Source organism: Crocodylus siamensis, chromosome 2 (genome assembly GCF_052110815.1).
Source record: "Crocodylus siamensis isolate JL-2025a chromosome 2, ASM5211081v1, whole genome shotgun sequence".
In the NCBI taxonomy this organism is placed as follows: domain Eukaryota; kingdom Metazoa; phylum Chordata; order Crocodylia; family Crocodylidae; genus Crocodylus; species Crocodylus siamensis.
Window position 1 is genome coordinate 239865095 of NC_143396.1, and position 26183 is coordinate 239891277.

Here is a 26183-nt window from a genome sequence, read left to right on the forward strand (position 1 = left end):
CTAATTAGTCTACTCAGCACTAAAGCACATGTGTAGATGCACCCATTGTGCCTCTGTTGTACTAACTGTATTAAATGGCATTGTGGAATTCTTTGTTTTATCTCAGTAATTTATGTAAGAAATGGTCCTCCATTTACAAGTCAGTATCTTTTTAATAACTACCAACATGGCAAACCCAGCATCAGACTGGAGTCTTTTTTTTCTATATAAGATCACTCATAATATGAAATGCTTATTTACCATTTGCTCTGTGCAGCCTATTGCCTTCCATTGGGTTGCAGATGCATCAGGTTAATTTGTTGGTGATAGAAAATAATAAAATACTATCTCACATTTATATTGTCTCTTTTCATAAGTAGATCTCAAGTGCTTTAGCAAAAAGAGCAGCAGCATTATTCCCATTTTATAGATCGGGAAGCCAGGGTACAAAGAAGAGCAGTGATCACCAAAAATCACTCTAAACTAGTGGGTTCATTGACGTCTATAACAAAATTTCCTTTGACTTCCACAAAGTTAGGATTTTATCCAAGGAGATGGCCTGTTCAGTTAAATTAGTGCCATTTTTACAATCATTTTTAAAAATATTTTTTATTTTAGGTTTTTATGTAGTCTAAACTTATAAAAAGACTGTTGTATAATTCACTGTGGGCAGATAGCTATTAACCAGCATTTAACATCACTTCTAAGTAAGTATAAATTCTGTTCTTTTGCAGGAAAAAAGTGATGGACTGACTATCCTTAATGAGTTAGTCTTTATTTTTTATCATTAGCCTCACTAATCATGTTCAGGTTATAATTGGTTTTTGCTTAGTTCCTTTGCAAAGTATTTTGTATTCTGAGTGAACAGATATTTCATCATAGCTGATAACAATACTCATAATTGATTAAGACTGAAATCCTTTGAAACTTACATTAGTGCATGCCGTAGATACAGAAAGTAACTAATGGAGAGAAAAGAGCAGCTATTGAAATATGATTCACATATAAGTGAATTTCAGCTGTGGGAGGGTTTCAGCAGGGAGGTCTGGATTTTTCTTTCTCCCTTTTTTTTTTCTGAACTACATATTATTCTGTGTTTAAATTATAATTGGCTTATATGGTTAGTAAATGCTGTCAATACTGACCTGTTCTTGAAGAACTCATTATCTGCTGAGAAGCCATACAACAACTGGGTCAATCCTGTGATACTAACAGAGAGTATGTGAACTTGTATTTTAAAGTTTGGCTGACAAAGATACAGAGCCTGGAACAGTAAGGCTTGTGAAAGTAGATCTGACCATTAACTTTCTCTAGTCTGATTTTTACCTGTTTCATTTCCCTAGGCTTTTTCCTCTCCCAATTAATAGCCTGTGGTATTGGGAGATGAGAAGTCACTGGAACATGGAAGACAGGGAAGAAAATGAATGACCAAATGAAATAATTTGTATCAAACAGCAATCAAATGTCCTCAGAGTAGTGAACATCTTAAAAACATTCTGTCACATCATTTCTATTTTCCTTAATGTTCATTGAAGATATAGCTACTTTAAGTAGCAGCATCCATGGATTGCAGTGCCAGCCCCAAAAAAGTCTCTCACACAATATATTGATAATGTAATACATAAAGTCACTTGTGAAAGCAATTGGTTTTTTGAATGAATTATTTTCCTGAGGCCATACTCCCCCTTCAGCCACTCATCATTTTCAGGGAATTCTGGCTAGTACTTTACTTAATTAAACTGATTCTTACTGGCTGCCAGAAACAATACAGGTTACTATAACTGATAATGGAGCTTGCTTTGTTTAGGGTCTATGGTGGGTGAAGTATGTGAAAGAACAGAAATCCCAAAACATGAAATAAGGAAAAATAGGAATTAGAATGATTGAAAATGAAGCAGTAATCACAGTAATTTTTCCATAGTTTTCAGCTTCTCAGAAATGCCAGTACTTTACTTCTCATATGAAAATCTTAAAGCATTTTACAGATAGTAATGAATTAAGTCTGTGCCACTCCATAGCATTTCTCACAACATCCGAGCTTTAAAAATACAAGATGCAATCAAAGTTAAAATAGCAACAGTAAATTTTAGAACCATTAGAACCTTCTTGTCCTGGGAAACTGATAAACTCTTTGCTTCATTTTTGTACAGTTATGTGTGGTGATGCACAAGCTAGACTGGATACACAGTTAACCTCCGTTAGCAATATGGATCGCCATCTTTTTTATTTTTAATTCACTTCTGCTGTTGGAAATGTTTTGTGCAGTTATGTTAAAATGTTTTTAAAAATAAAGCATCTTGGCTTCCATAATATGAGTGATACGATTCTCAAGAACCAGATGCTGGCCTGTGATATGGCACCTAAAACACTCTCCAGTAAATATGAATAAAAAAACTAAGCCTTAATATGAGAAAGGTGATTATTACGTATTACTTAATGACTGTGATGCAGATGAAGTCTGGAGCAGAGAAACATTTTAGAGCAGGGCAGGCAGACTACGGCCCATGGGCCAGATCCAGCCTGCCAGGCCATTCTATCCAGCCTGCAGAGCCCCTCTAGAGAGTGGGAGATGGGAAGCAGCAGTGGGCAAATGGGTGGGGAGAGCAGTGGCTGTAGGCAGGAGGGTGGGAGTGTTGTCAGTGGCTGGGAAGCAGTGGCAGCAGTGGCAAGCAGGCTTGTGGGTGCAACATAGAGAAGCAGTGGGGCAAGTAGCAGCATTGGGCAGGAGCATGAGGCCCACACCAGTGCTATGGGATTGGCGGGGACCCAGGGTGGGGCCGCAGGAGCATGGAGCCTGGGCATGGGTTCTGCCTAGCTCCAATGTGCAAAGCTCACTTGCAGTCCACCTGAGCCACTTGCCTCTGGGATGAGATCAGGAGTTAGAGGTGGGGCTTCTGGTCCCAAGATGACGATGAGGGGCAGGTCACCCATCGAGGGGAGGAGCTACCCTTGTGGCCCACAACAGTTCATCAAAACTCGTTAGGCTGCCCTCCAGCCGAAATAATTGCCTGCCCCGTTTTAGAGATTCTGCAGACCTGTGCCAGCCTTTTCATACATGACACCTCACACTGGCTAATTTCACAAGTAATACAGCAATTCAGAGTTGTGCGTCTCAAGTCAGCATCCAATACATAGAATATATATGTTCCAGAATGGAATCATATAAATAGACTGCACTGAAAATATGATTAATAACTGACTGCCGGGCTTCGAATAACCGCTCTCAAGCAGCCTTTGTTCTACTGGTGGATATCAAGAACCTCCCGGGTTCGTGTCGTTGCCGGAGTAGTTCTCTTCTTCCCGTGTCGCCAACCCCGTTCTTGCCTGCCACGACTTGGTGTTCCTCAATAGGTGGGGTCAGTTGACAGGATACTTGGTGGCCCAGGTTTTGCCCAGCAGTCGTTCAAGGGGCTCTGCCACCCCTTCATCCCAGCCTCACACCTCCTTCAGTGTGCCGCCCAGCCATTATCCGTGGCCTCTACTCGTGGGGTCACCCTCTCCGCTGTTGCGTTTAGATACCAACGGCTTAAGGCCCTGCTTGCACATGTGGGCCTACCCCACAGGCCTTCACACCTCTGTCCCTTCCTTCAAGGTTACATACAACCACAAGAGGGGGAGCCCTACCAAGGCTTCTCCACAGCCCTGGCTCTTGGACACTCCTCCCTATCTCCTATGCCCCTTCACCCGGGGTAACAAAAATAAACTGTTAACCAAAACCGACCAGTAAGCTATCTCCTGCCCCTTACTATCCTTTTCTCCGGAGCCTAACAGGGAGGGGATGTTTTCCTCTTGGCCCGTCGCTTCCCAGATCTACTCCTGTCTTTTCCTCAATCCGATGGAATCCGGTAGCGATACCCGCTCTGACCACAAACCCCTTTACGGCTCTCCCGGGGTCTTCGTCCCCTGTTGTGCCTTTCTCCACGTCCCGTCATCCCGGCACTCCCACCTGGGTTCTGCTCTGCTTCCAGGTGCCACTTCAGCTCCGCCTCTGGCCAGCAAACCTGTCGCTCCCTTGTTGTTCTGCATGGGCTTTCATCGGGGTACACCACTCTCCACTGCCTGCGTCCGCTCCCGCTAGCCAGGCTCCCTGGGTCCAGTGAGTGGGGTCTTCCCTGCTGCCGGCATCAGCTGTGGCTTCATTCCTTGGCTATCTGCTGCCTCCTCAGCAGCAGCCGCCATTTTTATTTCTGCCCGCTGGTGTCCAACACTGACGTCACCGGCTGGCCGTAATTTCTCAAAAAGGCAACTAACAAGCCGCGAGTGTTCCTCCTTCTGTCCCATGCGCATCCCGCCCGAGCTGCCGGTAAGTGCCGCTCGTTATTTTGACTCCCGGGACAATAACACAAAATTGCAGTAGATTATTTAGGCATTACCAGTAGGTAGTAGTATGAAGGTATTGCAGACATATGTCTCATTTCTCATTGTCAAACCCATATTAAATTGGCGCTCCCCTTACGACATAACTACATAATAAAGACATAACATAATTAAATATTTTAGCAACCTATATATGTAAATACAGTATATCTTTGGAAAATATTATCTCCCTGAATTAAAATAGCTATTCTTATACTAGAAAATCTAAAAGGTACAATGGAGGTCACTTTTAAAATTTTACAAGTAATTGAAAAATTGTTGTAGGATAGTATAGCTACTCTGCAAACCAGTCGACCTCAAAAATGGTTCCTTATAGAGGCCTTCAGTCCTGTTCCTTGGCATTGCTTGGAAAACTGCTCTCTTTGTGTAACTTTTATCTACAGATCAAATATAAACTTAGCCCAACTGTGTATCACAGTGGGTGGTGGGAGACAAAAAAAACCCCAGCCCATCATGACTTTATAAAGTTACATTTTAAACATTAAAAAGAAACATGAAAGTTGAACAGCAAAGCAAGCAATTACCAGCTTCCCACTTGGGCACTCTGAGAAAACTACAACCTTTATCCTAAAATTAAAATATTTAAACTATTAAAAAAAAACCTGTAAGAGGAGAATGTATATCCTTTAGAAGTGCTGAACTGATATTCCTAAACACACAATATTTGTAAAATATGGTCATTTATATGTTCATTAAAAATAGGATCAGTTTTACAAGCATAACCCTTTAGGCCAGGACTGAAAAACATGACTAAGGCAGCAGAAGTTTCTCCTTTACTTACCGACCAAATCCTGAGTTCAAGATTCCACCTAATATGCATATATCCCCCAAATCAGTGCACACATACCCTGCAAGATCAGCAGCATGTGTTCCCATTCTGCTCATCACCCTCCATATGACATCCCGGAGCATGACTAATCTGTGCTGGGGAGGATATGTACCAAGGGAAATGTGCATGTAAAAGCAAAGGCAACACACTGTTGGCATAAGCCAATGCCCTTCCACAGTTCTGTTGTTTATGGCTTACTGAGCAGCTTTTCTTTGGTATCTGGGTGGATAATTTCTGCTCCTCATTCCCTTTTCTAAAAGCTTATTTTCTGCTTATACTGGATCCTTATTCCAATATTTTATACTCTACAACTGACAGCACCCTATCTATGTCAAAAACCTGTGCCTACACTTTTTTAGACAATGGTTTTATTATAAGCTATGGCTGGAGAACTGGAGCTCCTTGAACCTGGAACTTACTAGCTAAGTAGGACAAGAAAATAATTTTAAAAATATTCCAGGTAACATTGTTGCATAATTTGGGATCCAAAACACTATTTTTTAAATAAAAACTTTGGGTTTGCAGGGAAAATCCATAATTTTTCTTATTTCACAGTAAATTAGGAACCACGGCTAGACAGACGTGAGAAAATAAATAAAGCAGTACTTTCATTTTTATAGCACTCATTCTCCTTTGTTTAGACAAGGGAAGGTCCATCCACTATTTAAGGTCTCATTTATAGTCTTCTGTCATGGGATAATGTGCACAGATATGTAAGGTCTTTAACAATGTACAGTCTTTAGTCTTTAATATGCGAATTAGATGTCCTAAATTGTTATCCTTTAATCAGATCAGAATCATCCATGGCAGCTAATGGATGTATCAGTGAAATGAAACTTGTCCATTAATGATATAAAGGTTTCCAGAGATCTTTTAAGATGAGATAAATAAAGCATTAGATCAGGATGTAAGGATATTTTATGGTAATAACACCCCATACGCGTAATATTTTAAGCTATCATGCCACACACACATAAATGACAGGGAAATGGTGTTAGTCGAAGTGCAGATACCATAAAATAAAGGGCCAGAAATAGGAGAGATTGCAGATTTTTGAATAAGGTTATATTCCATTTTAAGCATGAAATTGGGATGTATTTTTAAACTTTTACTTTCCAGGCAATGAAAATAAATAAGATTACCATTCAGATGTTTGCTTGAGTCTCTTCCAAATATAAGGAACATTTAGAAATATCATTGTGAAGGGTTCCTTGACCAGCACTTTAACGTGTAGCTGAACAACTTTTTGAGTCCAGCTTGAGCAAAGCTGCTACCCCCTGGTCCCACCCCACTCACAGAACCCATGTGCTTTCCCACTCTTGGATCCCACACACACTGTCCTCCCACTCTCAGGACCATGTATACGCCCCACTCTCCCTCCAGGCGCCTACTCTGCTCATTTTGCTACTGCTGAAATAACAGGTTGACTTTTGGTGGATGTTTGCATCCAGCCTGGATCTGAAGGCTGCCGCACTTTAGCCCAGAGACTAAATTGATAGCTTTATTGTGTCAGGATTGGGCAGAGGACATAACCATGGCTGAAAAACCACCTTTGCCCATCTCATTATATTTGCACAGCTTTAAACACAGTAAAGCATATGTCCTCTTGACTTTGGCTTGAGTTTTGCCTATATGAAGAGTGGGTCAAGTTGTAAAGAAGTAGCAAAAATATTAATCAGTGTGTTCCTCTTTTCAAACAAGGAAGAAACTACCGTGGGCCATAATTGGGAAAAGTGACTTACTTCTTAAAATGACATATTGCACAAATACAGAACATGAGTCAGTTAAGCAAGGACTAAGAGCTGAATCATATAATGTTCATTTAAGTCACATTCCTTTGGTATCAAATTAATTTTGTCTGTGGGATTTACTTGTTGTGTTTGAGTGCAAAAGGGAACATTATTGAATGTTCTTGAGTGAAATACTGACCCTGTAGGAGTTTTGTCATTTACTTAAAACTGGGAGAGAATTTACTAAATTACTTTAGCTAAAGTACTACCAACTAATGTTTGTCTAAATCAGATAGCTGCTCAGATAAAACCAGCCAAGTACATACCCTTGACTGATAAGTAGTGTATTTCAGTTTTCTTTTTTCATTTCTTTCCTTTTTTAAAACAGGTAAATTAAATAGCCCCCACACTGCTGCAGAGTTTAAAAATAAAAGAATCAAAGGGCAGCAAATTCTAGCAATTGAAGTTGTTTCTACAAAGATGTTGATTCAACCATCCTGCCCATGTATGACTAATTATCTCGCCTACATTTCATCAGGGTAACTAAGGACAACATTTGGCCTGCAGTATGTGTAGCATTTTCTTCTTCATTTTTCTTTGTTAAATGTATTATAACTTGCTCATAATGTATACCATAAAATATGCAGAATGTTCATTGCAACCAAATTTAATCTTCAGGGAACAACCTTTAACTTTTAGAATTTCCTGAATTTTGAGTGCTTGCTTTTTCAGGTTCAGAATTACATTAATGTTAGCTTTTGCATTTCATATATAAAGGGATACATATTTAAGTCCACGCTGGTAGGAGCTTTATGGAAGATACTACTATTTCTTTGCCATAGCCATGTTTTGAAAGTTAAATAGTTTAGCCATGTAATTCTCCCCTCCCCCCTCTCCCACCCCCAATAGACCAATTAACTATTTTGGCTGTTTTACATTTTACTTCCTTCAAAATTCCACAAAGAATAAAACTGTATTAGGGACTAATTGACTGCCAGATGGCATTATTAAAACTGGAATAGTATGCCTCAGTTAGTATACTGTAACAGTATTCAACACAGTGATTTTAACCATTGCAGGCACTAGGTAATGATGATATTCAAAGTATATATTTGTTTTATTTTTTTTTTTACAAAAGTTCCAGTATACTTTGCATTTGGCTCATGATTTGTTCTGTGCTCTTATGCTCCTTAATTGTGTGCATCCATTGAATGCCACAATAATAGGTGCAAGACAAATACCTTAACTAGATTACATAAATGGCAATGTGCCAACATTGCACTAGGCACTTTATCTGCAGAAAGAGACACAAAACCCATGTTCTTCACAGCTTGCAGCCTTACTTAAGAAAGTTTTGTATTTCTAGTATAGCTAGGACTATGACAGGAAAGCTAAGTACATCATATAACATTTTCCTAATGGGATAATGGGCTTGTATAGGGCACTAAGTTTGAAAGGAACAAGACCTCTAAATCTCACAGGTCCTAGTAATCCATAAGGTTCCTAGATTCACAGAGTAGGAATCTATCTGCTTAGATGGCTACTCCAATGCACAGTTCCACCTCCTCTCCACTTACTTTATGACTCGCGGAGTTCATGCTGATATAGCTTAGGACCACCTGCGATGACTCAGTAGATTCCCAAAGGGAACCTTTCAAGAGTTACCCTTCCCAAATAAACATTGTGGGTCTGTCTACAAAGGCTTTTTATATGGGTCTATATACAGGAGAACATGCTGCAAAAAATAAAATAAAATAAAAATCCTTGTTCCTTCCCTCAGTAGCTAATTCTGACTTCCCAAATATTACAGGGCCCCAAAGGGGATTTTCCCCAGGATTCCAAGATATTGAGACAGAAGTGTCAAAGTAACAAAGGATATCATGTTTACATCAGTATGCCACTGCTTTAAGGGCAGAAGTAGTTTAGCTAGAGAGCCCAGGGAGCTAGGCAGAGCTCCACACCTGCAGGTTGCCTTGGCAGCAGGCTAATCAGTGAATTAGCTGCCACCTATAACTGGTCAGGTGACCAGAAGAAGGCAGGGCCCTGGGTGTATATAAGCCCCAGGACTGTGGCTGGCAGGATTTAGTTCTCTGGTGTCAAGTATTGCAGTCACTTGCAAACCTGTAGGATATCGCCTGCCACTTGACTAGGATGTTATTGATTCTAATTGATGATCTACATGCCCACGTTTCTCCTGCCATGACTTGATGTTAACGGAGTTGGTTCATTATCTGTACATGTAGTCCAATTAGTAGTCTCACCATCGTCCTGTGTGGTCCTACATTCCTGAGGGCTCCACCACCCCTACACCCTCACCTGATCCACTGGGATTCTGACCAGCCAGTTGGTCCTGCCACGTGTCCTCGGTTCCAGTCAAAACAAACAACAAAAGACAAAAAAAACTCAAGAAAACAAAGAAGGCTGTCCTGGCCTATGTTATTGTCCCTGCTGTTTGCAGCCAAGATCCCAAACCAGAATTGACCTTCGTGTGATCAGTCCCACTTTGGTGGCTCTCTCTCTCTCTCAGAGCCTCTTATGGAGGTCGCCACAATTCCTTTTAGCACCTTAAGCCCATCTATGACACCATCGTATTGGCTTGTGCCACTTTTACATGCATTATGGTACCGCGAAAGTCTTTAGTGCCCCTCTGTTAGGGTTATTACAGTATCATTCTCTCTACTGGGCTCCGTCAGCTCCCGGCGCATAAACAAACAGTTCTGTGCCCCACAGGGTCAGTAGTCTTGCCTCTAAGTCCCCACTGTGGGGCTTACTCTCTGCAAGAGTCTCCTTTCAGAGTTCCCTGCAGTGTGTGTCAGCTCACTCCTCCTTCTCCTCCTCTTTCCAGTTCTGCACTCCTCCAGCTGTCCTGTCCCAAGCTCTTCTTTATATCGGCATGGGAGTTCTCTGCCCATCCCCTCCTGAAACACCTGGGTAAGGGAGATTTCTGCCTGGCTCCTTGGGGTTGGAGACCAGGGGTCGCTGAGCCTTTGTTTAGCCCGTGTGCTTTGGAGCATGGTGGCTCCTTCTCTCTCTCACATCTGGCAGCCACCAGGGGAAGGAACTCTTGCAGGAAAGAACTACTCAGAGATGTTTGGTTGCCTGATCTGCTTGTAAGACTAATCAGGCACCAAGAGCTCATAAGTTACCCAGAGCTAGGAGGCAGTCAATACTTGGGGAGAAGTTTGTCTTCTTAAAGAGACAGAGGGAGGCCTTCATCATTATTATGTTATAGCCCAGGTACTTATATTTATGTTATTTGCACTAATGGAATGGGATGAGGCTAATAGGGGAGGAGGAGGCCTCATTGTGGCACAGCATAGACGATGCGTAGGAGATACATGCAGGTATACATGCATCCCCTGAGATTGGTGGTGCACCCTCTGAGACTGGCCGCCTCTGATGGTTACCACTTGCCACCCCATCACCGCCCACATTATTGCAGCTGCCTGGAGGCAGTCCCCGCTCAGCCAGCCCTTGCCGCTGACATCAGTGCGCCAGCCTGTGGGTGGTCTCCACTCACTGCCACCACGTCCCCGCCACTGCTGCCACTTGTGGGTGGTCACCATGCCCCCCAACCTCAGGGAGCATGAGACATTCATGGGGCACAGTACTGTGTAGCTCCCCAGTGCCAGAGAAGGCACAGTGACAGGGCTGCAGAGAGCCCCGCACCGGAGAAGGCACAGCGATAGGGGCCGCAGAGCCTAGTGACCCAGGAGACTGAGTTAGGCCAAGACTATATTATGGAGACATTATTTATATACCACCTGCGAGGCCGGGGGTGTGGTAAAGGGAAGGTTTTGGAGCATCTAGCCCGTAAGGCTTGGGGTGTTCCATGAGGCACAAACTTAGAGTGGGACCCAGCAAGGGGTCCAAGAACCCACAGGGTTTAGTGTGGTCCAGCAGAACCTCTGCACAGAAACTTGTGGGCAGCCTTCCTATTTATTATTTATACCAACGAGATGTGACAGATGAGAAACGAAGGTACCTGCAAAGCAGAATTGACATGGTCATGGAACCCTAGGGGCATCACGGCCATCCTTGGGGACCCTGTATGACAGGTGTAATTAATTCTTATACATAAACCCCTATATCCCCCAACAATGGTGTAAGTGTAGATCCAGTGTAAAGTTACCTAGGAAGAATGTGTAGTAGAAATACACCAGTGTAATTTACATAGAATGGGGGTTGTATGTCCTCTTCTGTCCTGGGGTAACCACTTGTCATAACCAAACAGGCAGCTCTTAACTTCATGCTTTCTTGTCACATAAAGTGCAAATGCCTACAGTAAGCAGCTATGCTCAGAATAGCTGCTCATCTGCCTACTTGTGATCCTGGTAAAATTTATATTAGCTTACAAAACGAATACACATTAGGGGAGTGCAAATACATTACATTTCCTAGATCCAAGGCAGCTTTTCCCACTTTCATGAAGGCAAGTGAAAACTGCCTGCTGAGGGAAACTCTGATCCTTAGTTAAGAACTGAGTGGATACGTCTATACAGGACACTACATTACTGTAGCAATGTGCTTTAGTACTTTCGGCACACATCGTACTTGCTTTAGGAAGTACTAAAGACAGCACAGCAACAACTGTACTGTGGGGGGACGTGTAGATGTCCTCAGTGAGACAGAATACATCTCCGTATACTATGTCTTAACTGAATTGATTTTGAGGTACTAAAAAGAGGAAAACCATTTTGATCTCTAAAGTATATGTACATGTATACATGCATAGGTAATACTATATATTGGTGTGTGTGATAAATTACCTCTCTTGTGCACCACTTTGAGTGCCTCATCTAAATTCTGACTCTTAACATGACTCTTCCAGGACTGTTACTAATATCCACATCCCTGGGCAGCTTTAAATAGCTTCTTTTTAAAAAATTGAGCTGTCAGAGGAATGTTTCCTTTTTTTTTTACCGTTTAAAATTAAGCTTGGCCTGAGGTCCAAGATGAGCAATATTTAGTCCAGCAACACTGACAAGTTTAAGGACCAATCTTTCATTCAGGATTTCAGCGTGCTCTCAAAATAAGCAGAGAGAACAAGAAATGCAGTCTGTTGATCTGTTGAGTAAGAAGTTGCTATTTTTATGTAGTCACTTTTTTGACCATTAGAACATTTTTAACAGCCAATCCATTTCCTTTTAAACTTCTCTCAGACTGAAAACACTGTGGAAAATTCCTGCCCACAGCAAATTCTTAAATTGAAACCCCTTGAGAAGTAGGAGTGGTAAAGAGAAGTTTACTAGACGCAGATCTAAATTTAGTTGCATGTTAGCTATGCTTAAATAGATCTGCCGTAAGAAGAGATGCATCTGTGGCTTGATCGTCTCTAATGAATATTGAGTATGTATTCCCACCTCAGAACTCCCATTATGTTTACAAAGTTGAGGATAAGAGTGCCTTCATTTCATTCACAAAAGAATTTAAAGTCGAATGGGTTAGTTGATTAGTTAATATTATATTACATGGTTAATGTCAGATTATATGACCTGATTACCATCTGATCCTATATTTCTAGGATAAACAGGACTATGTAATCCATAATTACTTAGACACACAATTTGAAGTGATATCCATCATTTTGCTGCCAAATTGTGCTTCAGAATGTGAACTTCCATTATTTTAAAATAATATTTCTAAGCTTTAGGAAGATAATGTAGAATATGCAACGTGACTGTTAACCAGTGATTTATAATCATCCAGATTTGCACTGATAGAACTGAGATTGGCATAACAGCCAGTAGCTGTCGGTGGTGCAAACCATTTCTACTTCTTTCGGTGGGCTGTTAACTCTGAAACCTAAAGTTGGCAGGGACACATCGACATTATTGATTGCTTGAAACTGATTTTTGTATCAGAAATATCCAAATAGTGTGCTTAATTTGCACACAGACAAGTGTAATGAAATGTTCCCTAGGTAGCTACCAAAATCCCAACTCCATCCTGACTGTGTACTTGATGAATATGTGTGGTGGTATCAGAGAATCCCAGAATGTTAAAAATGGGGGCATAATGTAAAATGCATGTATTTTACACTTTACCATTTGCATTATTCCTTCCCATAGTCAGGACCTCCATTTTGTAAAGTAAATGAAGTTGCTTCAGCAAAGTGCAGCAGAATCCAAGAGCCTTGCAGCTGAGTTACTTCCAGTTTTCTAAGTAGTACATTGGGCCTTGAGTATAATGTGCATGCACTGGATTTGTAGCTGCTAAATTGGAAAAAAAAATCTTTCAATCTAATCATTTTAGTGCCTGAGTTATATTCAGCCTTTAAACTCCTCATTTTTCATACAGAGAAGTATGTGTTTAATGATTAAGACCCCAAGGATTTAGTTGATAGAATAATCTGCATTTCTAAAAAAAAAAATAAGCAGTGTTGTTTTTAATTCTTTAAAAGAAAAGTTGTTGATGCATGTCAAAATATAACACCAACTCTCAGTTTTTAAAACAATATCTGCAATTTGCTTATCCATTGGCTGGTTAACTTGGATATCTGTAATATACAGTCTTGATCTAATAATGGCTAATTATGCAGTTGTTTATCAGCTCATTTGAAACATTTTGAAATTCAGTCTAGCTCAGCAAATTGCTGTGCTTAAGGCATTTCTACATTCTAGGAAATTATAATATCCCCAGAAGGCAAAGAATTAATAATAAAAATCCTCTTTTGTAAAAGATTATCATTGCAGAGCAAATGGAGCAGATCTTCCCTATCCTAGTGCATTTAATATTCTCATTTTTCCCTGAAGTTTGATGGAAAGACTACGTGAGGATCACTGTTTTATTAACTTGTTAAGAGACACATTTACTGAACCAGAGCAGCATATTGATTTCAGTGTCTGCTTTATAGGAAAGAGGCTATAGTAACAGATGACTTTTAAATGTTTCCATTTGAGACCTAACATATTCCTTAGACACTTTGTAACCTTGACTTATCTGTATGAACCTAATATTAAGTATTTTGTGATTCAAAAATTAAAATGACATTTCCTTGCTTATTACTTATAAGCATTTATGACCTGATCTCCCCACCTTTCCACAAATGATTTCTTTCTAGCATGAGCAACTCTACCAAACCTATTGGGATTATATGAGTAAAGGATTGCAAAATTAGACTAAGAGTTTGTATCATTCTATTCAAAGTGATATTTTGAGCAATGAATTTCAGGTTGGAATAGAGAAATGAATGTGACATGACATTTTATACTTAATTATCAAACATTATTCAACTGATCGAGCAGATGACTGTCTTTGGAATGTGGATGCTGGTGGACATTGATGGTAATTTCATAGTCTGCCACATCATACAGAAGGCTTGACCTCATTGTCTTTATAATTGACTGGAGACATGTATGGTAAGAAAAAATACATCCACCAGGAACTGAGCTGAAACCATCAAGATTTCTTACCCTGACTTCAGCCAGCCCAGAATGATACCTAGCTCTCTGCCAAAAGCCAAAGAAAAGAGTTTTAATCACTTCAATTACTTAATCTAGGTGTTTTATAGTTTCTTTAAACCAATTCAGCCTGCCTTTGCAGATTTGGGATGCTGGGAAAAGAATTAGACCTGAGACAACATGAAGGTATCTGTGACCCTTCACCCAATAAAGAGAGTAGTCCATGTAGTCAGCGGCTGAAATCATTAGCAGATAGTATGCACAAACTCTACTCTGTCAGGCCAAGTAAAAATTCACTTTTTAGCTGAATGTTTCAGTCCCTCAGCAGTCACAAGAATAGCAGCACAATTCCACCTTCGCACTCAAATAATTTGTTTTTCTTTGGGACTATTCAGAGACAAGTGTTTCTGCATTGTTTGAGCAGAAAGACAGCAGTTTTTCATATTAGTTTTTTTGTGTGGATTGATTATTGAAGATAGAAGAGAGCAAGAGGGGAATAGCATTGATACTTTGAATTCCTGCAGTTTGAAAATGCAGAAAGCTTGATTGCCTCTACTAAGAAACCTTAATCACACATACAGAGGAAAGAAACACCAATCTTTGTGATTACAGGGCAAATTATGTGTTGTTGGTTTTTTTTTAAGACCAACCATACATGTGTGTATAGAGAGATTCTTCACCTCTGCTACTGGCTTTAGAGAATAAAAATCTCAGTAAGGAAAAAAACTGTTGCCATGTTGCACCTTTTGTAGAACAGAAATAGCACCTTTTACAACAGAGCATGAAAAATATTTTTTGACACTAACCCTTTTTACCTAAAAATAACATTTTTGACACAAATTGCTAGCATTTACAAATCAGTAGGCTTTTTCATCTCCTTTTGCCTTAAGATTGAATTAATATTTATCATTTATTAGTATCGTGTACATAGGTATTTAAATAGGGACAAGCCACCTTCTTGCAATTATATTGTGGTTTGTTTTGTAGGTATAAGTACAATTATTTGTTTTTGTATAAAACATAATTATACAAGAATCTTTTTTCTGGAAGGGATGTACTAAAATTGTATCTTTTCAGAAACTCACTAAGATGGAAGAGTACTTATGCCATTATTCATCTGTGATTCCAAAACATTTTATGAAATGAAAGTGGTAGATTTAGACATGGGGTGCCTTAGACAGTCTAGGTCTCACAGGATAATGTCTCCCTGCATTCAGTCACTTGGCTGAGAAGAGAACTCATGTCATCTAACCTCTAATCCCATGCATTTTTTCATTGGACCACTAGCCCTTGTCTTAAATATAAAACCCCTTTTATCATAAATACAATAAAATATTTTATCCAAATAATGGATTAGAAGATCTTAAATTTTTAAAAAGTAGTTGAATTGAAAAATTCTGACAGTATCTACAGCATGCAGGTGAAGCAGAAGCAGTTTATGACTCCTTCTGAACTTGAAGACTGAATTACAGTTTTTGTAATCATTGGTTCCCCTTCTTCTCTGTCATTTTTTTGGTAATATATTGCATGGAAGAGACTTATGGTACAAGATTTATAAGCTTGCTATAAAAACATAACAACTGTTGTATTAAATTATTTAAGTTGTAAACTACTGTAAAAAAGAGGGGAAGTTTTATCGAGATGGAGGCAGAAAAAATTATTATGATGGAGTGTAAAATGTATTGTGCTGATTACTACAGAGTTTTTTTCCCAGTTTAGCATATTATAAATTTTCAGCAGGCCTTAAGAATGAAACTATGTGTAAATGAGTGCCTTCAAAAATAGTGTCCAATGGTTTTAAAAACTGAAGGCACAATTTAATTTATAATTTACAAACAAATCAGCAGAGTTCTAAGAGCAAATAAGGAAGAGGTCAAAGGAAAGGAGAATGGTGACACAGCTCAAGGTGCATTAATTAAAAACTTCCAGATTTCCCCTGTGACATTTTGGAAAAAATGACTAATTTAAGGTCTATACTTTCAGGAAGCAGTTCGCTACATTAATATTGTGTTCTATAGCTTATGGTGAAAAAAGGGAGAGACCAGCGATTTTAAAACTGAATGTAATGTTTGAAGATAATGCCTTTTCCTAAATTCATTGCCAAAACTATGAGAGGAAAAGTTGCACAAAGATTAATTTATTTAGCATTAACCTTTCAATAAAGTAACTAAATCCAGGTAATGATTTTTAACTGAACTGGGAAGAAAAGAAAGCAAAAAGCTTGTTCTTCATCGTGTTTCACCTTTTCATTGTATCAGATACCTTAGAGCTTTAATGACCACAGGGGTGCATCCCCATGCATGTGCACACATGGTTTGCAGTGCCACAAACCTGTTTGCAGCACCGCATGCTGTACAGAACTTCATGGCTAGGGACAGACATTCAAAAAGCCTGAGCCTGAATTGTTTCAATCTTTGCAGGTTAGTCTAACCTGACTAGACTAAATCAGTTTTGTAACCAGACAGACATCTCAGAAATGCAGGCACATGCCTGCAGTGGCTCGGGCTAGAAGCCAGGGAGCACTAGAGCCACCCTCCCTTCCCTTCTACAGGGCTGAGCTGAGTCGGGTGTGGCCAGGCTCGGCAGGACACTGTGATTAGGGAGAGCCCCCCAACACCCTTGATAACAGAGTATTTATCAGCTCTGTTATCAGCACTTAATACCCCATCAGAAAACAAAGCCTCACCCATTACAAGCTCTTCTTAAACAGCTTTTTCCAAAGGAAAATACATATCAGCCTCTGGTTTCTTTACTATTCATTCTATACAGGAAGAGTACACACCAACTGCAGATGCTTCCTCAGCCTGATGAAGGGTTTTTAAACCCAAAAGCTTGATAAGAAAATTTTTCTAACTTCTTAGGTGGTCTAATAAAAGATATCAGATTTACCCAAAGAACCTTGTCTTCCTTTTCCAAAGGAAGGAATGCAGGGACATTATCATCTGAGTTGCTGATTACCTCCAGAAACCCCTATGCGGACTCTGTCCTATCTGCTTTACGCAGCATTAACTAGCATGCCATATGCTGGCTACAGTCTGCACTTAAGCAGGGAGTATTGGGAGGAGGAGAGGGGGCATGGGGAAGCCAGCAGACCCTGCTGTGCCTGTAAGTCTCTGCTGGAGCTCCAGCCAGAGGGGAGAGGGAGCAGAGGGGAGAGGCCAGCTCTGCTGTGGAGCAGAGGGCCCCGCCCAGCCCAGAGAGCATGTCAGGATGCTGCAAGTGCCTGGTTTAATTTAAACCAGCAAAGGGTCTGGGACAGACATTGCATAAACTCGTTTGACCCAAGTCAGTTAAGTCTGATACTACATTCAACCAGGTGTATCTCAAACTGGTTTCAGCCATTTTCAAACTGGTTTATGTGCATTGAACATCTGTTCTGTTACAGGCTTAAACCAGTTTCTGGTCACTTAAACCAGTTTATGTGTAATGTCTGTCCCTTGGCCTCGTGCACACGTTCACTGCATTGCTAATTTGCAGCACAGCAGGGGGGTTTTGACACCAGAAATTCCTAGTATCAAAAAAAAAAAAACAACACCAAAAAAAAAACAGTGCATCACCTGAAATTGGAGCCTGGCCACCCAGTGCTGGCTGGGCTCCTTGTGCCCAGATCACTGCTGTTGCAGCCCCAAGAGGCCCCCAGGACCTCAAGTAAGGCTGCTAGGTCCAGCACCTGGGCTGCCCTACCCCAGCAAGGGCAATTTGCCACACACAAGAGCATGCATGCAGGGGCATATCCAGGGACAACTAACAGCAGCAACAATACATTTCTGCTCATGCGGATGCACCCTAGTGATTACATGGTGGTGCATAGATGAGGTTGTTCAGCCCAGCAAAGTAATATGGTACAAATTCAGCTTGTAATAGTAGCCTGTGAGGTTGAACTGAGGCGTGATTATTGCTAGTTGAAAACTTTTCCCATTACCCTTTCCCATGCGCTTTCTCTATGGAATTAAAAGAAGGTGGTGACCTGATTCTAATGAATCTTTCCACCTTAGTGTGATTGAAATCTAATCTCTAAGGGCTCAGTGAAACTTAAAAAAAAACCCTAAAAAACCCCCCCCATAGTTGATTCATCTGAGATAAAATAACATGGCATCTATTGAATTATATTGTCTTTGGAGAACACGTATCTTTTCTAGACAATTTCAGGTCTTCTGTAGCCTGTCCTCCTTACTGCCATGTTCCACAGTATAGAAGGTATGATGTTTACTGACAAGTTAAGGCCCATGGCATAGAGTATCACTGTTGACCAAAGAGGGGATCACAAGGGTATCGTTGAAATTGGAATCTCTTATTGGATAGTTCATTTCCTTCTAGTGCTGCTGAAACATTTTTAAAACCAAATATTGTACCAGAGAGCACATCTTTTCAGAAACAGGTTCTAAGATAAATCAAAACCTTGCTTCACTCTGCCTTATAACTTGGCTTTGTTTGTTGGGGACTCTTCCTTGCCAAGATAAAGGTCAGCTCTCCATCATTCGCTCTTCATGTTGCTTAAAAGTGATTAAAACATCACATCAGCTTTCTTTCTGAGCATTCCTAGTTTCATTAATCCAATATCCGTTTAAGGAAATGTCCACTATGGCATTTGGTAGACATGTGGCTTACGGCTCCAGAACTAGAAATTCCCTTTCACTGAATGCTGAGTGATAAAACAGTTTGATGCTGCTGAATCACTGTTGTGCTTTGTGAGTGCTGAGTCACATAAGAAGCATCTGTGGAAATCCTGTTTCATGTCAGGAGAACCCTTAGGCAGAAGGTCAGTTCCAGCCTGTTTTTTACATTTATTTTTAAAATACTCTGTTTATAATAGTGTAGTATTTGTATTTGCCAGACATGTGACTACAAATTGAAGCATACAAGAATTACACGAAACTGTATCATCCTAGGAATGCCAAAAGGCTCTTCATAAAAGTAATTTTAAAATGAGTGACCAGAATCCATATTTTTGTACTGTTTTTCATAATTCCAAGCTGATCGTGATCCTTTCTTTTTTATGCCTTACAGATTTTCTTCAGTTGTAGAACTCTTTATTATACACTATGATATACAGTATATAATAACACTGAGTATTTAAGTTCTTATATGACTGTGCCCCTGGAGCATAATAAATTATTTTTATCTGAGCCCATCAGCAAATTCTCTCCTAAATAGCTTTTTGCCAATTCTGAAATTCAGTACTAGTGGAAACGTTGCAGAGTACTTTGAAGACTGAAATCTTCTCACCCCAGAATAGTTACAGTACATGTAGCCAAAATGGGTACATACAAGCATTACATTTAGATTGATCTGATCATGTTTAGGTCAGTCAAAATGCCCAATCATGCAGGCATTCACAGGGTTTAGATTGCCTAAAATGGTTTGCCTTATCTAAGTTAGTTCATCTCAGGAGGTGAACTAAATCCATGGTGCATTCACACCTTGAATACTGTGCCCATTTCTGGCCCCCACACCTCACAAAGGATATCGAAGAACCAGAGAAGGTGCAGAGAATGATAACAAGGATAATTAGTGGTATGGAGGGGCTTCCACATGAGGAGAAGCTAAAGATGCTAAGCCTATCAAGTTTAGAAAAGAAACATTTGAGGGAGGACATAGTAAGTTTCAAAATATTAAATGGCAAAGACAAAGTAAATATGGGTTTATTATTTACACAATATGGGACCTAGGGGGTCACAAAATGAAACTAATATGTAGTAAGAGTAAAACTAATTGAAGGAAGTTCTTTTTCACACTGTGAGTGCATCTAAATGTGCAATTAATGTGTGTAAATAAACTCCAGAGTTAATTTCTCCCAGGTGCCACATCTTCCCATGTGCCCAGGACCGTAGTACTTTGAGTCAGGTTGGAGCAGCTCTAGCTGGCAGGGGACCCCAGGGGTCAGCCTGCCAGCCTGGAGCTGTCCCCCCAACTCACCATGCTGCAGAGGAGCTGGCTGGGGCACAAGGGCTCTTCAGCTCAGGGTTAGCCAGCAGGCAGCCCCCATGTTGAGGCACCATTATGCCCCAGCCAGGTGAGGCAACACTTACCTGTGCACTACCATGAAGTAAAAAAGCTCTGCAACAGGATAATACTTGTATTTACAAGTAGTATTAGTTTACTCCAGCCTAATAAGAGTGAACATGTAGACATGCGACATTTACTACACATCTAATTAGTCTACTGCACAGTAAATGTCTCATGTAGACAGGCCCAGTGTGTAATTGAAGTGTGCAACTCATTGCTACTAAATATGGATGCTGACAGTTTAGCCAGATTCAGAAAAGGATTGGACAGGTTCTTGGAGGGGCAACAGCAGCTATTGAGCATGGGAGTTAGGGATACGGCCTTTGAATTGGAACTGCCTAGACCTTAAATACTGGAGGCTACAAGAGACAGAGGAATAGTGGGGCAAAAACCCTGGTCATACCCAGTTCACTTTCTCTTTCAGCATCTGCTTTCTGCCGCTGTGTGACAGAGGATAGTGGGCAGGATGGACCTATGGTCTGACCCAGTAAATGGCAGTTCCTATGTTCTTATAAACTACATTTACATTGGCCTGGGCTGTCTCGTTCTAAAGTGGGTTAGCCCAGCCTAACAAACACCTGCACATATTCACAGCCCGTCCCCTCCTCCTGCCTAATCCCATTAGCCCCTCCCACTTTGAATTACCTCCGGCTGTCCCAGTGAATGCCTGCATGCAGCAGAACCCAACTCAGATTTAAGGAGCTCAAAGTAAGCCACTTAGCCTGAATTGGGTGATTTGAACACTTGTTTGCACCCAGTAAAAGCTTTTGTGTTCCCTAACATTGACCTACAGAGCAAACATGACAGTTTGAAAGAATATGAGTCTGTTCATGGTCACTTAAGATTGCCTGCAAGGCTGAACGCCTTCATGACATTAGAAGAGAGGAGAGCCTTGTGGTTAAGGGACTTGACTGAGATTGGAGCTGTGGGGTCAGTTGTTAGTTTTGCCATGAACTCAAATGTGTTGGTCTGGGAAATCGCAGTTTCCCAAAACTTTGTTTCCTATCTGTGAAACTGCAGTTATATTTCCTTTCCCCATTGTGTCCATTTTTTCTGTTTTTGATTGCAGAGTCTATGGGACAGGCACTGTCTGTTACTCTGTAGAGTGTTTTGTAATGGCATCTCAGACAGAGTTGGGATCCAAAATTAATTCACAAAATTGGGAGCTAGATGTGTGACTAGAGCCCAGCAACTGGCAATGTAGCATATGAGTGCTACAATTCTTTGGCTGCATTTTGATTCATTTGTGTACCTTTCCCAATTGTACTTCACCATGTATATATCTAGCTATAGAGCTCATGCTGCCAGAAGCCAGGAGAGGGATCACCACAATCTTAGTCATCAGTGAGGTATTTGAGCAGGATCTTCACGTGCAAATGATATGACATTTACTCCCCTTCACTGGAGCCCATAAAAAGAGCAGATTATTTTTTCTTCTTCCTCCACTTTGAACATGGAGCACTTGCTCTCTGCCAGATGCAGAGTTTGCTCTTAGTGCTGCTCTAAGTCTGCTAGATCAGATGGAAGTAACTAAGTGGCAATCAGCCTAATAATTATTCATTGGTCATAGCACACCCTATATAATTAAATGCCTTGCACATAACAATAATTGAGCTATTCATCCAAAACCAAATACAGTATTACTAATATATTCCTACGTTCAATAATACTCGAGACTGAGAAGCCTATGACTGATTTCACAAAACTCACTGGATACAATAGTAGTGAATTTCGGTCATTATGAATCTGGATCTGTGTGGAAAGTTTTTGCATTTTATGAGTGATCACATGAACCATCCATTTTCTCTTTTCCAAACAACTTTGATTAAACTGTACCTTAAAGCCAGATCTGGATCAATAGAAATGATGTACAACAATCTTGTGTACTTAACAGGTTTCAATATAGTTTTATCTCACTTTATTGCTATACTCTGCAAGGTGATTTAGAAGTTCAGTGCTTGTTATAATAGTAACCATCTAGAAATAAGCTCACCAGCTTACACGTACTGTATATCTAAATAATGACCCAGCACCTCAGCAGGTGCAAATGAACGTATTTCCAACATATACCGACTAAGGATCTGGTAACTAGGATTCATTACTGCTTCAGTATTATTTTGAATTATCATGTGTTAATTTGAGGAACAACAGGTGGTCTTTATGCAGTATGGTATGTATCATCATCTCCTGAACCAGTTTAAGATGTTAACTGTTGAACTACAATATTTTTTCAGACACTTTTTCTATTATTAGCAAGCTACATTTTGACACCCAATATACATGTAATTTTTTATATGCCTTTCTTGCAGTCAGATTTAGCCAGTAGGTCACATTATGTCTAATTAGGTGTTTCCAAAGCTCTCCAATTTTAGAATGTTCTTACCAGAGGAATTGAACAAACCAACAAATGTTGGAATTAGAACATATCATCCTGGGATGTCAAAGCACTTAACAAACATTGTTACAACTGAGCCTATGTATCATCACTGAAGGACATATTTGCTTCAGTATGTCTCATGACAGCTTCTTTAAAAAATATTTAAGTGACTTTAACATTTGTGAAAGGTGCCAGATTGACAGTCTGGGAAAAGGAACAGTCCTTTTTTACCGGCAGGAACAGGCAAGTCTTACTGTGCACTGCCCCACCAGTGTCCCCAAACCTCACCTGGAGGGCAGAGCTATCAACTGTCCCAGATTTTACAAATCTGTGCAAGGTAGTTTCAGTGTCAGTTAATGCTCTGGGACTGAGGGCTGTAGCAAGCAGCTGTAAAACAGATACAGAGATTTAAAAAAAGCAAGTGTTATCATCGCTGCACACTTGCTGTTGCAGTTAATAGCTTTAAGGGTACATTTTCAATTTAGCATAAATAAATAAAAAATCCCCAATATTTACGTACTGGTAACTTTTCACATAGAAAAATCTGCATTTCAACATAAGACAGGTAGCTGTGTGTGTGAAATAGCAGAGAGTTATACAGCTTGCATCATTTGCAAAGGCAAGTTCAGGTTTCTGTACAAGCAAATGAGTGCCTGTATGTATTGGGAATGCATCATGAAAAATTGGTTCTTCTATTTTATACCTGTATAATAATCTACCCCTACTCATAACTCTTTTCAAACTGTTGTCATCCCGCCCTTTGCCCCCCAGAGGCTTTGGATGCAGCTGACTTAGAAAGTCAGTAACCATAAAAAGAGAATAGGCCCTAAAGACAGAATTTTATATAGTGCTTGAAAACCCTGGAAGTTGTTCTACAGAGAAAATAGGCTTGTGATCTTTGCACTCTATCATACCTTAGAATAAACAAAATCATTCACTTTTCAGATATGGTCATCCGTCATCAGTCATACTCAAAAAAGTTCAGTTCCTCCTTTCCTCTTGAAATTATATTAAGTTTTCTCTTTGAGTATTGGAAGGGAATGTGTTAATGTTTCTTTATTGAGGGTATAAGATAGTGATGTTTTTAAAAAAGTGCAAATTTTTAACCTTGTATAGGCTGACTATCTTCAGTAACCTGTATATAGGACATTTCTAAAAATGGAACACTAGAGAGCACAGAGCAATGAGTTTTACATGCTGTGCTGATGTTCTCTAAACTGCAGCCAGCAGCTTAAAAGAATTATTATGAAAGCTAAATCCTAATTCCTTTACTGAGAAATAGCCATAACTAATATGCAAATGAACTCAGCAACATTTGTTTATCTTTAAAAGTGTCATATTTCCTTCCATGATCTGCCACTGATATGCATAATAAAGTAACTAATTTGATCGGTACTGTGAAGTCAGAAGATGACTATATGTATCCAGAGAGAGCTACGCAGGGGTATAAATATCTTAGGAATGATATTTTATATTCTAATTGTAATTAGCTGTATAAAAATGGGCCATTGGTGATTGTGGCTGATTTGTTTGCTTACTGCTATGACATTATAGGTGTGTCTGACACATGGATAATATAGCTTTGTGAAATACTTACATAAAAAACTAAACAACTTTGAATTGAAGATTGGATACTTTTTCACATAGCTGGGGAGAGGATATTACATAGCTGAAATATTCATGAACTCCACTCAAGCATCCTCACCCAGCCAGCTCACTCCAACTCTCAAGCCAGTCAATTATGGGAACTGGGCCACCTCTACACATTACACGTATCTTGCTTTTAACTGAAGACCAAGTACAAATGCACAATTACCTGGAGACCAAATATACATGCAAAGTTCCTATCACACAATAAAATGCTCTAACGAGCTATTAAGTTAGCCCTGGAAAATGTGTACTAACTTTATAGCTGATTGCTATGGAGCTTTAATTTGCATATGTGGCAGGGTCTTCCCTACAGCTGGGAGCCTCATGAGCTCACGGGGCTCACAGGGGTGCACCATGCCAGGCCAGAGATGGGAGTCCCACAGCTGAGAGGACTCTCAGCCTCAGTAGCTGAGGACGATGGGTGCCAGGACACAGCTGGGTCCCAGCAGCTGAGGCATCACAGCTGCTATGGTACCCCAGCCTTTGGGGTACGTGAAACTCCCAGGGCTGGGGTATCACTGCAGCCACGATCCCTGCCCCCTATACTTTATCCATGGGTCTAAGTGTGATATCTAGGAAAGTTACTTCACTAAGCTTCGGAGTTGCTATCTGGCCTTGAGAGTCTGGTAGCAGTAGATGTAAACTGTATATATATATTTCGTACCTGTACTGTCTTTGAAGTTGGGCTCAAGTCATTCCCTGACCCCAGGAAAGGGAAGGAAATTATATCACCCTGTCCCAGAAAAAAATCAGAGGAAATGATGCTAATGATTGATGATTTTTTTCTGTGATCTGTGTAGAGGGCCCGCTGAAAATGTCAGCAGGAAGCAGATGCTTCTTAAGCCTTCCCTACCTCATATAGATATTCTGAATATATATTTTCATGCATTGCCTTAAAAACAGAGAGCTCTCTATAAATGCTAAGCATAATTGTAAACTTTAAGAGAGGGACAAAGAGTGAGGCCCCAAAAGAGGGAGGGAAAAGAGGTTCTCTTGTAGGTTTGGTTGAGTCACACTCAGACCTTTAAGTGAATAGAAAAGGATTGGTTTACTCCCTTCCCCTTCTGACTTGAATTACAGGGTTTAGTGAAAATGAACATAAACCAAATGCTTCAGAGTCTGCAAAGCTCTAATTAACACCCACAGCGAGTGACTTTTCTGAAACTGGTCTTTAAGCAAACTTTACTCTGAAAAACAAAACAAATTAACTTGGCGGCCTGATAAAAGAGATGCACTGCCAAGGCTGACAGGCCCACAATCGAACCAACACTAAAAATAACTTTTTTGTCTATTAAATTTATTTCAGATACTGAAAAATTTATTAACTACAGTCTACAAAAAGAGAATCCCAGTTTCTCAGCCAAGTGACTCAGCTATAGAAGAGTAGGGTTCTTGTCAATATTAATACGTTCTTTATAAGAGCATGCCTTTCTTCCAACTAGCACCCCTTCGAGCAGAGGGGACAGAGAGCTGGTCAGAAGACTGTCCAACTTGTAGCGTCCTTCAGAGTTGGGAAGGGGGAGCATCTCTGAAGTTGGCCTCTGCCTCCCCCAACCTTCTTGTGGTTGCCTTTGGGGTCTATATGTGGTACAAAAGGAAGAAACCTATGGCTGCTCATTGCCACTTAGAATATTTTCTTTTCTTTTCTTGTTTTGTTTTGTTTTGTTTTTTTGCTATCTGGCACTCTGTTTTCATATATGAAGATAACCTGGTTCCAGGACTGCCATGTTTACCCTGCTCTGTCAGAAGCATTTAATAGAGAAGGGATCCAGAAAAATAAAGGCCCCCTCTTCCACTGTAAGTATGTGGAGAATGCCATTTTCTTGGTCAGT

At 40.3% G+C, this 26183-nt stretch overlaps 1 protein-coding gene across 2 annotated transcripts in view; it reads left to right on the forward strand.

Annotated features, from left to right (window-relative positions):
• Window positions 1-26183, forward strand: part of DPH6 (diphthamine biosynthesis 6) — a 409504-nt gene that overhangs the window by 365836 nt on the left and 17485 nt on the right. The window contains exon 15 of one of the 2 annotated variants that reach the window (XM_090033519.1): window positions 1323-1454. The exons of the other annotated variant lie outside the window; for it this stretch is intronic. Within the exon in view, the coding sequence (XP_089889645.1) occupies window positions 1323-1366 (44 nt within the window). The 3' untranslated portion in view covers window positions 1367-1454. Of the gene's footprint in view, window positions 1-1322; window positions 1455-26183 lie in introns of those variants that run through there. 2 annotated transcript variants of the gene reach the window in all.